Source organism: Bufo bufo, chromosome 6 (genome assembly GCF_905171765.1).
Source record: "Bufo bufo chromosome 6, aBufBuf1.1, whole genome shotgun sequence".
Classification (NCBI taxonomy): Eukaryota; Metazoa; Chordata; class Amphibia; order Anura; family Bufonidae; genus Bufo; species Bufo bufo.
This window is the reverse complement of record NC_053394.1, coordinates 73,913,264-73,926,013: the sequence shown is the minus strand read 5'-3', so window position 1 is coordinate 73,926,013 and position 12,750 is coordinate 73,913,264. Positions and strand designations below refer to the sequence as shown.

Below are 12,750 nucleotides of genomic sequence, written 5' to 3'. Positions count from 1 at the left end.
AATGGGGTGAAAAAAGCCTCTCATATACTGCACATCTGGGATTACACGTGCATAAGTGACTGTCACATTTAGGACAGAAATATAGCTTTTTGGTTAGGGTGAAAAAACCCTCTAATATACTGCACATCTGGGATTAGACAAGCATAAGTGACTGTCACATTTAGGACAGAAATACGGCTTTTTGGTTACTGGGGTGAAAAAAGCCTCTGATATACTGCACATCTAGGATTAGACGTGCATAAGTGACTGTCACATTTAGGCCAGAAATACGTCTTTTTGGTTACTGGGGTGAAAAAACCCTCTGATATACTGCACATCTGGGATAAGATGTGCATAAGTGAGTGTTACATTTAGGCTACAAATACCGCTGTCATATAGAGTTTAAAAAAATTGAGTGCAATACCCTACATAAGGGTTTATATTGGCGGTTAATTTTTTTTAACATACTTAACGACTTTTTACTTTGCTTTGTGAACGCTATGAGGCAAACATCTAATAAGGGACGCGGTCATGGTCGTGGCGGTGTTGGTGGAGCCTCTGGTGCAGGGAGAGGACGTGGCTGTTCTGCCACAGCTACACGTCCTACTGAACCTACTACCTCAGGTCCCAGTAGCCGCCAGAATCTACAGCGATATTTGGTCGGGCCTAATGCCGTTCTAAGGATGGTAAGGCCTGAGCAAGTACAGGCGCTAGTCAATTGGGTGGATCCAGCACGTTCACATTATCTCCCACCCAGTCTTCTGCAGAAAGCACACAGGTGGTGCCTGAAACCCATGCCCATCAATCTGTCACATCACCCCCGTGCATATCAGGGAACCTGTCTGAGCCTCAAGTCATGCAGCAGTCTCTTATGCTGTTTGAAGACTCTGCTGGCAGGGTTTCCCAAGGGCATCCACCTAGCCCTTCCCCAGGGGTGGTAGACATAGAATGCACTGACGCACAACCACTTATGTTTCCTGATGAGAAGATGGCAGCAATTATGGCAAAAGAGAAAAGGGAGAGGCGCTCATAGGGTGGTAAGCGATGATACGCAGATAACGTGATAAATAAAATGTGCTCACCTTTGGGTGTTGTGCAGGTGTAAGCGCACAACAGGTTTAGACACACAATAGGTTGGGAGGGTGAGGGAGGTCCGTGCTGCCGGTACCCGTTCAGTCCCTTTGGATGGAGTTGCCAAAAACTCCTAGGGATTGTTAGGGGTGAGAAGAGTGATTTGTGTCCGAAAACACACGATAGGGTACCTCTTTGGCGCACAAGGACGACCACAGTTTCAGGTTTTTAGGTAAAGATACTATTTATTCAACTGAACAATAAATAGTATCTTTACCTAAAAACCTGAAACTGTGGTCGTCCTTGTGCGCCAAAGAGGTACCCTATCGTGTGTTTTCGGACACAAATCACTCTTCTCACCCCTGATGAGAAGATGGGAATACAACCTCAGCACGTCTCTGATGATAATAAAACACAGGTGCCAGCTGCTGCGTCTTTCTGCAGTGTGCAGACCGAAAAGGAGGTCAGGGAGGAAGACTGGGTGGAAGACGATGCAGGGGACGATGAGGTCCTAGACCCCACATGGAATGAAGGTCGTGCCACTGACTTTCAGAGTTCGGAGGAAGAGGCAGTGGTGAGACTGAGCCAACAGCGTAGCAAAAGCGGGAGCAGGGTGCAAAAGCAGAGCAGCCATCACCAAAACAGTTCGCCTGCTACTGGCCACCGTCAACAGGGTTAGAGCACACCAAAGGCAGCTTCAAGGAGTTCCCTGGCATGGCAGTTCTTCAAACAATGTGCTGACGACAAGACCCGAGTGGTTTGCACGCTGTGCCATCAGAGCCTAAAGCGAGGCATTAACATTCTGAACCTTAGCACAACCTGCATGACTAGGCATCTACATGCGAGACACGGGCTGCAGTGGAGTAAGCACCTTCAAAACCAAGAAAGGGCTCAGGCCCCTCCTGCTCCCTCTTCTGCTGCTGCCTCGGCCTCTTCCTCCGCCTCTGGAGGAACGTTGGCACCTGCCGCCCAGCAAACAGAGGATGTGCCACCAACAACACTACCTCCGTCACCAAGCATCTCCACCATGTCACACGGAAGCGTTCAGCTCTCCATCTCACAAACCTTTGAGAGAAAGCGTAAATTCCCACCTAGCCACCCTCGATCCCTGGCCCTGAATGCCAGCATTTTTAAACTGCTGGCTTTTGAAATGCTGTCATTCAGGCTGGTGGAGACGGACAGCTTCAAACAGCTTATGTCGCTTGCTGTCCCACAGTACATCGTTCCCAGCCGCCACTACTTCTCCAGGAGAGCCGTGCCCTCCCTGCACAACCAAGTATCGGATAAAATCAAGTGTGCACTGCGCAACGCCATCTGTGGCAAGGTCCACCTAACCATAGATACGTGGACCAGTAAGCACGGCCAGGGACGCTATATCTCCCTAACTGCACACTGGGTAAATGTAGTGGCGGCTGGGCCCCAGGCGGAGAGCTGTTTGGCGCACGTCCTTCCGCCGCCAAGGATCGCAGGGCATCATTCTTTGCCTCCTGTTGCCTCCTCTTCCTACTCGACTTCCTCCTCCTCTTCTTCCACCTCCTCATCCGGTCAGCGACAGACCTTCACCACCAACTTCAGCACAGCCAGGGGTAAACGTCAGCAGGCCGTTCTGAAACTGATGTGTTTGGGGGACAGGCCCCACACTGCGCAGGAGTTGTGGCGGGGTATAGAACAACAGACCGACGAGTGGTTGCTGCCAGTGGGCCTCAAGCCTGGCCTGGTGGTGTGCGATAATGGGCGAAATCTCGTTTCAGCTCTGGGACTAGCCGGTTTGACGCACATTCCTTGCCTGGCGCATGTGCTGAATTTGGTGGTGCAGAAATTCATTCACAACTTCCCCGACATGTCTGAGCTGCTGCATAAAGTGCGGGCCGTCTGTGGGCGCTTTCGGCGTTCTCACCCTGCTGCTGCTCGCCTGTCAGCGCTGCAGCGTAACTTCGGCCTTCACGCCCACCGCCTCATATGCGACGTGCCCACCAGGTGGAACTCCACCTTGCACATGCTGGAGAGACTGTGCGAGCAGCAGCAGGCCATAGTGGAGTTTCAGCTGCAGCACGCACGGGTGAGTCGCACTGCGGAACAGCGTCACTTCACCACCAATGACTGGGCCTCCATGCGAGACCTGTGTGCCCTGTTGCGCTGTTTCGAGTACTCCACCAACATGGCCAGTGGCGATGACGCCGTTATCAGCGTTACAATACCACTTCTATGTCTCCTTGAGAAAACACTTAGGGCGATGATGGAAGAGGATGTTGCCCAGGACGAGGAGGAGGAAGAGGGGTCATCTCTAACACTTTCAGGCCGGTCTTTTAGAAGTGGCACAGAAAGAGGATTTTTGCAACAGCAGAGGCCAGGTACAAATTTGGCCAGCCAGGGCCCACTACTGGAGGACGAGGAGGAGGAGGATGGGGATGAAGCATGTTCACAGCGGGGTGGCATCCAACGCAGCTCGGGCCCATCACTGGTGCGTGGCTGGGGGGATACGGAGGACGCAGACGATACGCCTCCCACAGAGGACAGCTTGTCCTTACCTCTGGGCAGCCTGGCACACATGAGCGACTACATGCTGCAGTGCCTGCGCAACGACTGCAGAGTTGCCCACATTTTAACGTGTGCTGACTACTGGGTGGCCACCCTGCTGGATCCCCGTTACAAAGACAATGTGCCGTCCTTAATTCCCTCACTGGAGCGTGATCGGAAGATGCGCGACTACAGGCGCACGCTGGTAGACGCGCTCCTGAGAGCATTCCCAACTGACGCAGGGGGACAAGTGGAAGCACAAGGCAAAGGCAGGGGAGGAGGAAGAGGTCGCCAACGCAGCTGTGTGAGCGCCAGCACCTCAGAAGGCAGGGTTAGCATGGCCGACATGTGGAAAAGCTTTGTCACCTCGCCTCAACAATGCAGGAGGCAGCATTTGAACAACATGGTGGAACAGTACCTGTGCACACGACTACACGTACTGACTGATGGTTCTGCCGCATTCAACTTCTGGGTCTCCAAATTGTCCACATGGCCAGAGCTTGCCATGTATGCCTTGGAGGTGCTGGCCTGCCTGCAGCCAGTGTATTCTCTAAACGTGTATTTAGCACGGCAGGAGGCGTCATTACAGACAGACGCAGCCGCCTGTCCACAGCCAACGTGGACAAGCTCACGTTCATTAAAATGAACCAGGCTTGGATCCCACAAGACTTGTCTGTACCTTGTGCAGAATAGACATTTATACCACCATCAAACATACATTCTGGTACTCAAGTCAAGTGCAATGATTCTTTGTTTTCTTTTTTTTTATTTGGCCCAATATTTTGGGGGCTACCTACCCAATAAAAAATTTAAAAAACATTGTTGGCTACCTGTTCCTCCTCTATTGCTGCCTCCACCTACAACACCACATTCACCGCTTCCTCAACCTCCGACTCCATATCCACCTCCTTCTCTGAGTTGCAGGTTAATAATTTGTAATTTTTAGTTATTTTATTTCATTTTAAGTTATTTCCCTATCCACATTTGTTTGCAGAGCACTTGCCATGCTCTTAAGCACATTTTACTGCCTTTTACATCCCTCTAGCCTTTTCAAGGACTATTTTAGAGCCATTTAAATTGAAAAAATTCTTATTTTCAATTGTCGGGTGACATTTTACCATTTTTGGCGTATACAAACCCCTGCTGTGCCTGGGTGACAGTGGCCTAAATCTCTCAAAATCCTCTGTTGTATTGCTGGGTGACATGAACCCCCTTTTGCCGTGAATGAACCCCTGCTGTGCCTGGGTGACAGGGGCCTAAATCTCTCAAAATCCTCTGTTGTATTGCTGGGTGACATGAACCCCCTTTTTCCGTGAATGAACCCCTGCTGTGCCTGGGTGACAGGGGCCTAAATATCTCAAAATCCTCTGTTGTATTGCTGGGTGACATGAACCCCCTTTTGCCGTGAATGAACCCCTGCTGTGCCTGGGTGACAGGAGCCTAAATCTCTCAAAATCCTCAGTTGTATTGCTGGGTGACATGAACCCCCTTTTTCCGTGAATGAACCCCTGCTCTGCATTGCTGACAGGGGCCAAAATCTCTCAAAATCCTCTGTTGTATTGCTGGGTGACATGAACCCCCTTTTGCCGTGAATAAACCCCAGCTCTGCATTGCTGACAGGGGCCTAAATCTCTCAAAATCCTCTGTTCTATTGCTGGGTGACATGAACCCCATTTTGCCGTGAATGAACCCCTGCTCTGCATTGCTGACAGGGGCCAAAATCTCTCAAAATCCTCTGTTGTATTGCTGGGTGACATGAACCCCCTTTTGCCGTGAATAAACCCCTGCTCTGCATTGCTGACAGGGAACTAAATTTAGTGAAAACATATGTTACTGATCGGAAGATGCGCGACTACAAGCGCACACTGATGATGGCATTCCCACCTGACAGCGGGGGCACAATGGAAGCACAAGGCAAAGGCAGAGGAGGAGGAAGAGGTCGCCAACGCAGCTGGGGCACCACCAGCAACTGAGAAGGCAGGGTTAGCATGGCCAAAATGTGGAAAAGCTTTGTCAGCCTTGGAGGTGCTGACCTGCCCGGCAGCCAGTGTATAGTGTGAACGTGTGTTTAGCACGGCAGAGAGCATTATCACAGGCCGCAGCCAATGTGGACAAGCTTACGTTTATTAAAATGAACCAGGCATGGATCCCACAGAACTTGTCCGTACCTTGTGCAGAATAGACATTTATACCAGCCTCAACCATCCATTCTTGTACTCAAGTGCACTTATTCTTAGTTTTATTTTGTTATATGTCCCAATATTTTGGGGGATACCCCAATTTAAAAAAAAAAATTATCACAAATCAGTGTTGGCTACCTATTCCTCCTTCACCGCCACTTCCACCTACACCGCCACGTCAACCTACACCGCCACATACACCCATCCACCGCCTCCTCAACCTCCTACTCCTAGATCCAGATTGTTATTTAAAATTTTTCTGTATTTTATGTTATTTTAAGTCATTTCCCTATCCACATTTGTTTGCAGAACAGTTGCCATGCTCTTAAGCACATTTTGATGCCTTTTGCAGCCCTCTAGCCCTTTCCAGGACTATTTTAGAGCCATTTTAGTGCCCAAAAGTTCGGGTCCCCATTGGCTTCAATGGGGTTCGGGGTCAAGTTCGGGTCCCGAACCCGAACTTTTTTTTCAAGTTCGCCCGAACCCGAACATCCAGGTGTCCGCTCAACTCTACTCCTGAGGGCAACAGCTTCAAAAGTGTCACTGGGCATGCGCAAAATCAAACCATGAAAAGAATAAGAAGACCACTGCAGGAAATAAGGTAGTTTATTGTACCTGCCAATGGTGACAGCTGAATATTCTCAAACCAGGTGACAGATTCCCTTTAATAAAGGGCTCAGAGTAGGCTAAAAAAAAAAATGAAACAAGCGATCACCCCACCGCTTTCCCACCTCTCCCCATTCTGATGCTTACTGGATCACCACTGGTCTCTGCATGCCCTGGCATTTCCTGTGCGTCGAGACAGGATCAAGAAGCAGAAACCAGTGGTGACCTGGTAAACATCAGAACGGGAGCAGCGGGGGATCATTGAGATGATTGCTTGTTTTATTATTCTTAACCCACTCTGAGCATTTCCGAAAAGTTATTCCATTTTAAGTTTTACTTCCCTAGAATAAAGGGAAATTAGACACAGGAAATTTTCTCTGCACTGTGCTGCTCCTGACCATGCACTGTTCCTGTTCACTTCAATGGGAGCAGCACTGCAGTAACCAGTTACGTCCACTACACAGTAGTTCTGCTGCTGACTTCAGGCACCATAAACAGCTGCAGGTTTGCAGGGTGTCAGACCCCAGCGATCAGATACTAATAGGCCATTGATAACTAAAACCTGGAATACCCGTTTAAGAACTGCCATTGCAAATATCTAAAATGCTAGTGAAAATTGAATATTCAGTTGAAATACTTCAATCATGTAGTCTCTCTCTACGTCCCCTTGCATGCTGCACACCTAGCAGAGACAATCTGCTGTAATGGCAGGGGCGGATCAGCCATAGAACGGTACATTGTGCTTCACTGTGGTATTTGCTTCTGTTGAGGCAGTATATTGTGTTGCACTGTGGTATTTGCTTCTGTTGAGGCAGTATATTGTGCTGCACTGTGATATTTGCTTCTGTTGAGGCAGTATATTGTGTTGCACTGTGGTATTTGCCTCTGTTGAGGTAGTATATTGTGCTGCACTGTGGTATTTGCTTGTGTTGAGGCAGTATATTGTGCTGCACTGTGGTATTTGCTTGTGTTGAGGCAGTATATTGTGCTGCACTGTGGTATTTGCTTCTGTTGAGGCGGTACATTGTGCTGCACTGTGGTATTTGCTTCTGTTGAGGCAGTATATTGTGTTGCACTGTGCTATTTTCTTCTGTTGAGGCAGTGTTTTGTGCTGTACTGTGGTATTTGCTTCTGTTGAGGCGATACATTGTGCTGCACTGTGGTATTTGCTTCTGTTGAGGCAGTACATTGTGCTGCACTGTGGTAGTTACTTCTGTTGAGGCAGTATATTGTGCTGTACTGTGGTATTTGCTTCTGTTGAGGCGGTACATTGTGCTGCACTGTGATATTTGGTTCTGTTGAGGCAGTGTTTTGTGCTGCACTGTGGTATTTACTTCTGTTGAGGCAGTATATTGTGCTGTACTGTGGTATTTGCTTCTGTTGAGGCAGTACATTGTGCTGCACTGTGATATTTGCTTCTGTTGAGGCAGTACATTGTGCTGTACTGTGGTATTTGCTTCTGTTGAGGCAGTACATTGTGCTGTACTGTGGTATTTGCTTCTGTTGAAGCGGTGTTTTGTGCTGCACTGTGATATTTGCTTCTGTTGAGGCAGTATATTGTGCTGTACTGTGGTATTTGCTTCTGTTAAGGCAGTGTTTTGTGCTGCACTGTGGTATTTGCTTCTGTTGAGGCGGTGTTTTGTGCTGCACTGTGGTATTTGCTTCTGTTGAGGCAGTGTATTGTGCTGCACTGTGGTATTTGCTTCTGTTAAGGCGGTGTTTTGTGCTGCACTGTGGTATTTGCTTCTGTTGAGGCAGTGTTTTGTGCTGCACTGCGGTATTTGCTTCTGTTGAGGCAGTGTTTTGTGCTGCACTGTGGTATTTGCTTCTGTTAAGGTGGTGTTTTGTGCTGCACTGTGGTATTTGCTTCTGTTGAGGCAGTACATTGTGCTGCACTGTGGTATTTGCTTCTGTTAAGGCGGTGTTTTGTGCTGCACTGTGGTATTTGCCTCTGTTGAGGCAGTATATTGTGTTGCACTGTGGTATTTGCTTCTGTTGAGGCGGTGTTTTGTGCTGCACTGTGGTATTTGCTTCTGTTGAGGCGGTGTTTTGTGCTGCACTGTGGTATTTGCTTCTGTTAAGGTGGTGTTTTGTGCTGCACTGTGGTATTTGCTTCTGTTGAGGCAGTATATTGTGTTGCACTGTGGTATTTGCTTCTGTTAAGGCGGTGTTTTGTGCTGCACTGTGGTATTTGCTTCTGTTGAGGCAGTATATTGTGCTGCACTGTGGTATTTGCTTCTGTTGAGGCGGTGTTTTGTGCTGCACTCCAGTATTGCAGGCTCCACCTACTTCTGTTGGCCACGCTTACTTGTGTTGCCCCACCTTCTGTCAATTTGGACTTGCTTACTTTTAGTTTTTTTTTCCAGGGCCAGTTTAAGTTCCCAGTCCGCCCATATGTAATGGTAACCTTCTGTAATGAACGGTGGCTGGCAATGCACTTACATAACTGAGTTTACTCTGTGTTCTGTACAAACATTTCAGACAAACTAAATATAGTTGCATGCTAGACCCACCGCATTGAAGAAGCACCTGTTTCTTCTCCTCTGTATTGTTTAAGAATTGGTTTTGTCCAGTCATTTATTTCAATGTGGTTATGTGATAAAACATTAAAAAAGATATTATTTTACACGGTGCCTACAGCTGTGTACAGGATTGTAATAATAGCAATAATGCACGTTATTTATTTATTATCCCCACTTATATAGCGATGACATATTCCGCAGTGCTTTACAGACATTAGCATCACTTGCTGTCCCCAATGGGGCTCACAACCTAAGTCTGTCTTTGGAGTGTGGGAGGAAATCAGAGCACGCGGAGGAAACCCACGCAAACACGGGGAGAACATACAAACTCAATGCAGATGTTGTCCTTGGTCAGATTTGAACCTAGGACCTCTTTACATTGTCATTTTATGATGGGACTCAAGTGAACCCATGCTATCAGCTTTTACTAAAAACTGAACATTCACATGTAGTAGTCTGAAAAGTCTGAAAAGTATCTTGGATGTAACCAGGGACGTAGCTGCCATGGAAGCAGGGGAAGAGGCTGCTACAGGGCCTGGCAGTAGGACAGATTGATTTATTTTCAGGGTCCAGGGAGTGGTGAGTAATACTAGTGCTAGAACTAGAAGCACTATACTCACTGCTGCCTAGTCTTCTTTTCTGGGCGCCTGCGCTGCACTTATTCGTGGCAGAGTACAACTTCAGGGCCGGACGTAGTGTGCGTGCAACATCAGGTCGCAGTGTAGAGCGTGCCTAGACACAGTGCTGCACGAAGAGCAGAGGCACCCGCAGGAGAAGACGAGAGGGGAATATTTTTTTTGTCTGAGGTCTGCATTAGGGGAACAATGGGGGATGAGCGGTTCAAAAATTTGCTGTGGAGCCTAATCAGTTCTAGTTATGCCACTGGATGTAACTTTAGGATTATGCTGTCTGGCACCTGGTGACCCAATACTGCTGTTTTCTGGTGGAGTCACAGAAATCATATTGCTGCTGCAATCTTGTTCAAAATAAAATACCTGATAAAAACCTGTGTGCGTGAATCCAGACAAGTGATGGCCATGTTACATACCTTCTTGCTTTCTTTGTAATAGAGCATACCTGTCATTACAGATGATTTTTTTCTAAATAAGCTGTAGTGTGTGTACACTATTTCAGGCCATTATATGACTTGTATCTTGCATTTTTTTTGCAGATTTCTCCTTTGAAGGATCTAAACCTAATTGTTAATCAGTCCGCAGAAAAAGCTTGAGTGGCACTACGTGAATGTCATGACAGTCTTCTACTGATAGCGTCACAAATGCAAACCAAAGCATGTATAATAAAACATCTGGTGGTGCTCTGCATTGACAGGCAATATCTTCAAGAATCCAGTGCACAACAAAAAGGAAATAGCGGAACTCACCTTCGGATGTAAAAAAACTTTCTTTATTCTTCCATTGTTAAAAGCTGGGTCTATGAATGCTCGTCCCTGTAAATTGACCCGATTATTGTGGGGTCTAATAGGAGCTTAAATGGCTATTCTGGTAGGTAAAAGTTATCCCTTATCCACAGGATAGGGGATAACTATCAGATCAAGGGTGGTCCTACTGCTGGGACCCCCAATGATCGTGACAATGGGGGCCCCATACCCCCTGCAGGCCCCTTACAGCTCCCTTAACATGACCAGAGCGGCCGGTCGCACAGGCACTCAGCCACTCCATTCATTTCTATGGGAGTTCCGGAGATAGCTAGGCCCCGTTCTCGTGATCTGTGGGGGGCCCAGCGGCAGGACCCCCACTGATCTGATAGTTATCCCCTATGGATAAGGGATAACTTTTACCCCCCCCCTCCCCCCGGGAACTGTTCGTTCTGTGCCTTTAACCCCCAGTGGCACGTGTTGTCCTTTGGGGGTTTGAGGCACAGGGTGAAGACATTGATTACTTGCCGAACGAAGTTTGTGGTGTATGTAATATATTGTATATGCGGGAGATTATATATTGGGAAAACCATCCGCAGTATGTTTGAGAGGTTCCGTAAACATCTAAATACCTTAAATACTGGCAGAGGGGTAACCGTCTTATACAACATGTGAATGAGGCCCACGGTGGAGATCGTAGAATTCTGAGGTTTGCAGGAGTTGAGGTAGTGCCACCTCCACCACAAGGGGGCGAGAGAGAGCGGGAACTACTGAGGAGAGAAGGAAGGTGGACACTCCGTTACGGAGCGACGGGACCCCTGGGACTTAATGAAAAATTGGACATGGCAGTGTTTTTGTAGATTGTTTTTTTGTGTTGGTTTTGTATCAGTTTGGCGTTCTTTTGTGTAAAGGGTCTGTGGATATATGTGGTTCAATCCGGTCTTTACTGTTAGTAACCTCCCAGTATAGGGAGTGACAACCTCACCAGGTGTGGTATTAAGACCTGCATTGCACTCACATAGAGACTGAGGTCAGAGGAAGAGCATACAAGCGCGAAACGTCTGTTGTTGATTTTTTACATTTGCATTCTATGTTGCTGTTCCGCTGACCCAGCTTTTAACAATGGAAGAATAAAGAAAGTTTTTTACATCCGAAGGTGAGTGCCGCAATTTCCTTTTTCTTGTGCACTAAACCTAATTGTTAGTTGGCTGTAAACTCAGCTCCAGTAGGGGCAGAAACTAACTGCTATGATTAGGGATGAGAGAATCGACTTATGATGAAACATCCGAAGTCGATTCGCATAAAACTTTGTTTCAATACTGTATGGAGCGAGTGAGACTTCGCAAAGTAATAACTTCGGCTCATCGGAGCCAATACATTCTAATACTGTACGGATCGCTCGCTCCGTAAAGTATTGAAACAAAGTTTTACTTCGGATGTTTAATCTTAAGTCGATTCGCTCATCCCTAGCTATGATGCCTCACTTACACTGCACACAGAGAAGAGGAGATCCTCCACCTATATCTCAATAGCACATTCTCAGAAGCAGCAGCAGCAGCAGCAGCACAGAGTGCATTATAAAAGAGTACTAAGCAATGTAGCTCTGAATTCAGCACTGATGTGAGACAGTTAAACACAATGTAACCAGCAGAGTCTCTGCCTCTTTATCGCACTTAAATTCCTTTCGCTTTCTCCTCTCCTTATCCTCTTCATAGACTACTGTGGGCAGCAGCTGTAACCTGATCAATCAGTGAAGCTGAAAAACTGTCTTTTCTCTGCCTCTTGCAACAGGGTCTATAGCAGCGAATTGAGGCTGAATGATCAGTGCAGCGGGAGGGGGCTGATAAGTGGAGAAAGAGCTGTTTTTCTATGATATAATGCAAACTACTGGCCGAGATCCCGCTGGCGCACTGCATGGAGCGATGCTGCTGCCCACAATGGTCATTGCGGGATCTCAGCCAGTACAATGGATGACGCAAGAGGCTTACAGGACGGGCCAAGCAACAGGCTAGGGAGGGGCTACGCGAGAAGAGGGCAGAGCGGCCTGGGCACTTTCAGCCTGAACTCCGCCCCATATTATGGAAATTATTTAATCAAATATGAAATAGTAGCAATATTTACATGTTGTGCTTAGACAATGAGATAATAATCTTTACAATCTATTTCTTTTGTAGTGACGTATGGGATGACGAGCTCTAACACCTACTATTACACTAATGTCATGTCTACACTTTTCCTGAACACGCCATCTGATACTGGGGTTACATTCCAGAGTATTGGCAGCATGACAGATTTTTGGTCGGTGAGTACCAATATTTTATAATTTTCATCAGTTCCCATTAGAATAACACTCATGGGGTAAGGGCACTCAACACTCAAGTGTGCTCAAGGCTCCTGGCCAAAATTTGTATTAGACTTTCCAGTGTGACCAGACATGGGTGTGGAAACAGGGATCCTGTAACCACAGTTGAACATTACCAAATCAAACATTTACGCCATA

The 12,750-nt window shown here is 47.3% G+C and overlaps 1 protein-coding gene across 1 annotated transcript in view; it reads left to right on the top strand.

The window, feature by feature from the left end:
• Positions 1–12,750, top strand: part of PKD2L1 (polycystin 2 like 1, transient receptor potential cation channel) — a 99,901-nt gene that overhangs the window by 55,858 nt on the left and 31,293 nt on the right. The window contains exon 3 of the mRNA XM_040438300.1: positions 12,425–12,552. Coding sequence (XP_040294234.1) covers positions 12,425–12,552 — 128 coding nt within the window. The remainder of the gene's footprint in view (positions 1–12,424; positions 12,553–12,750) is intronic.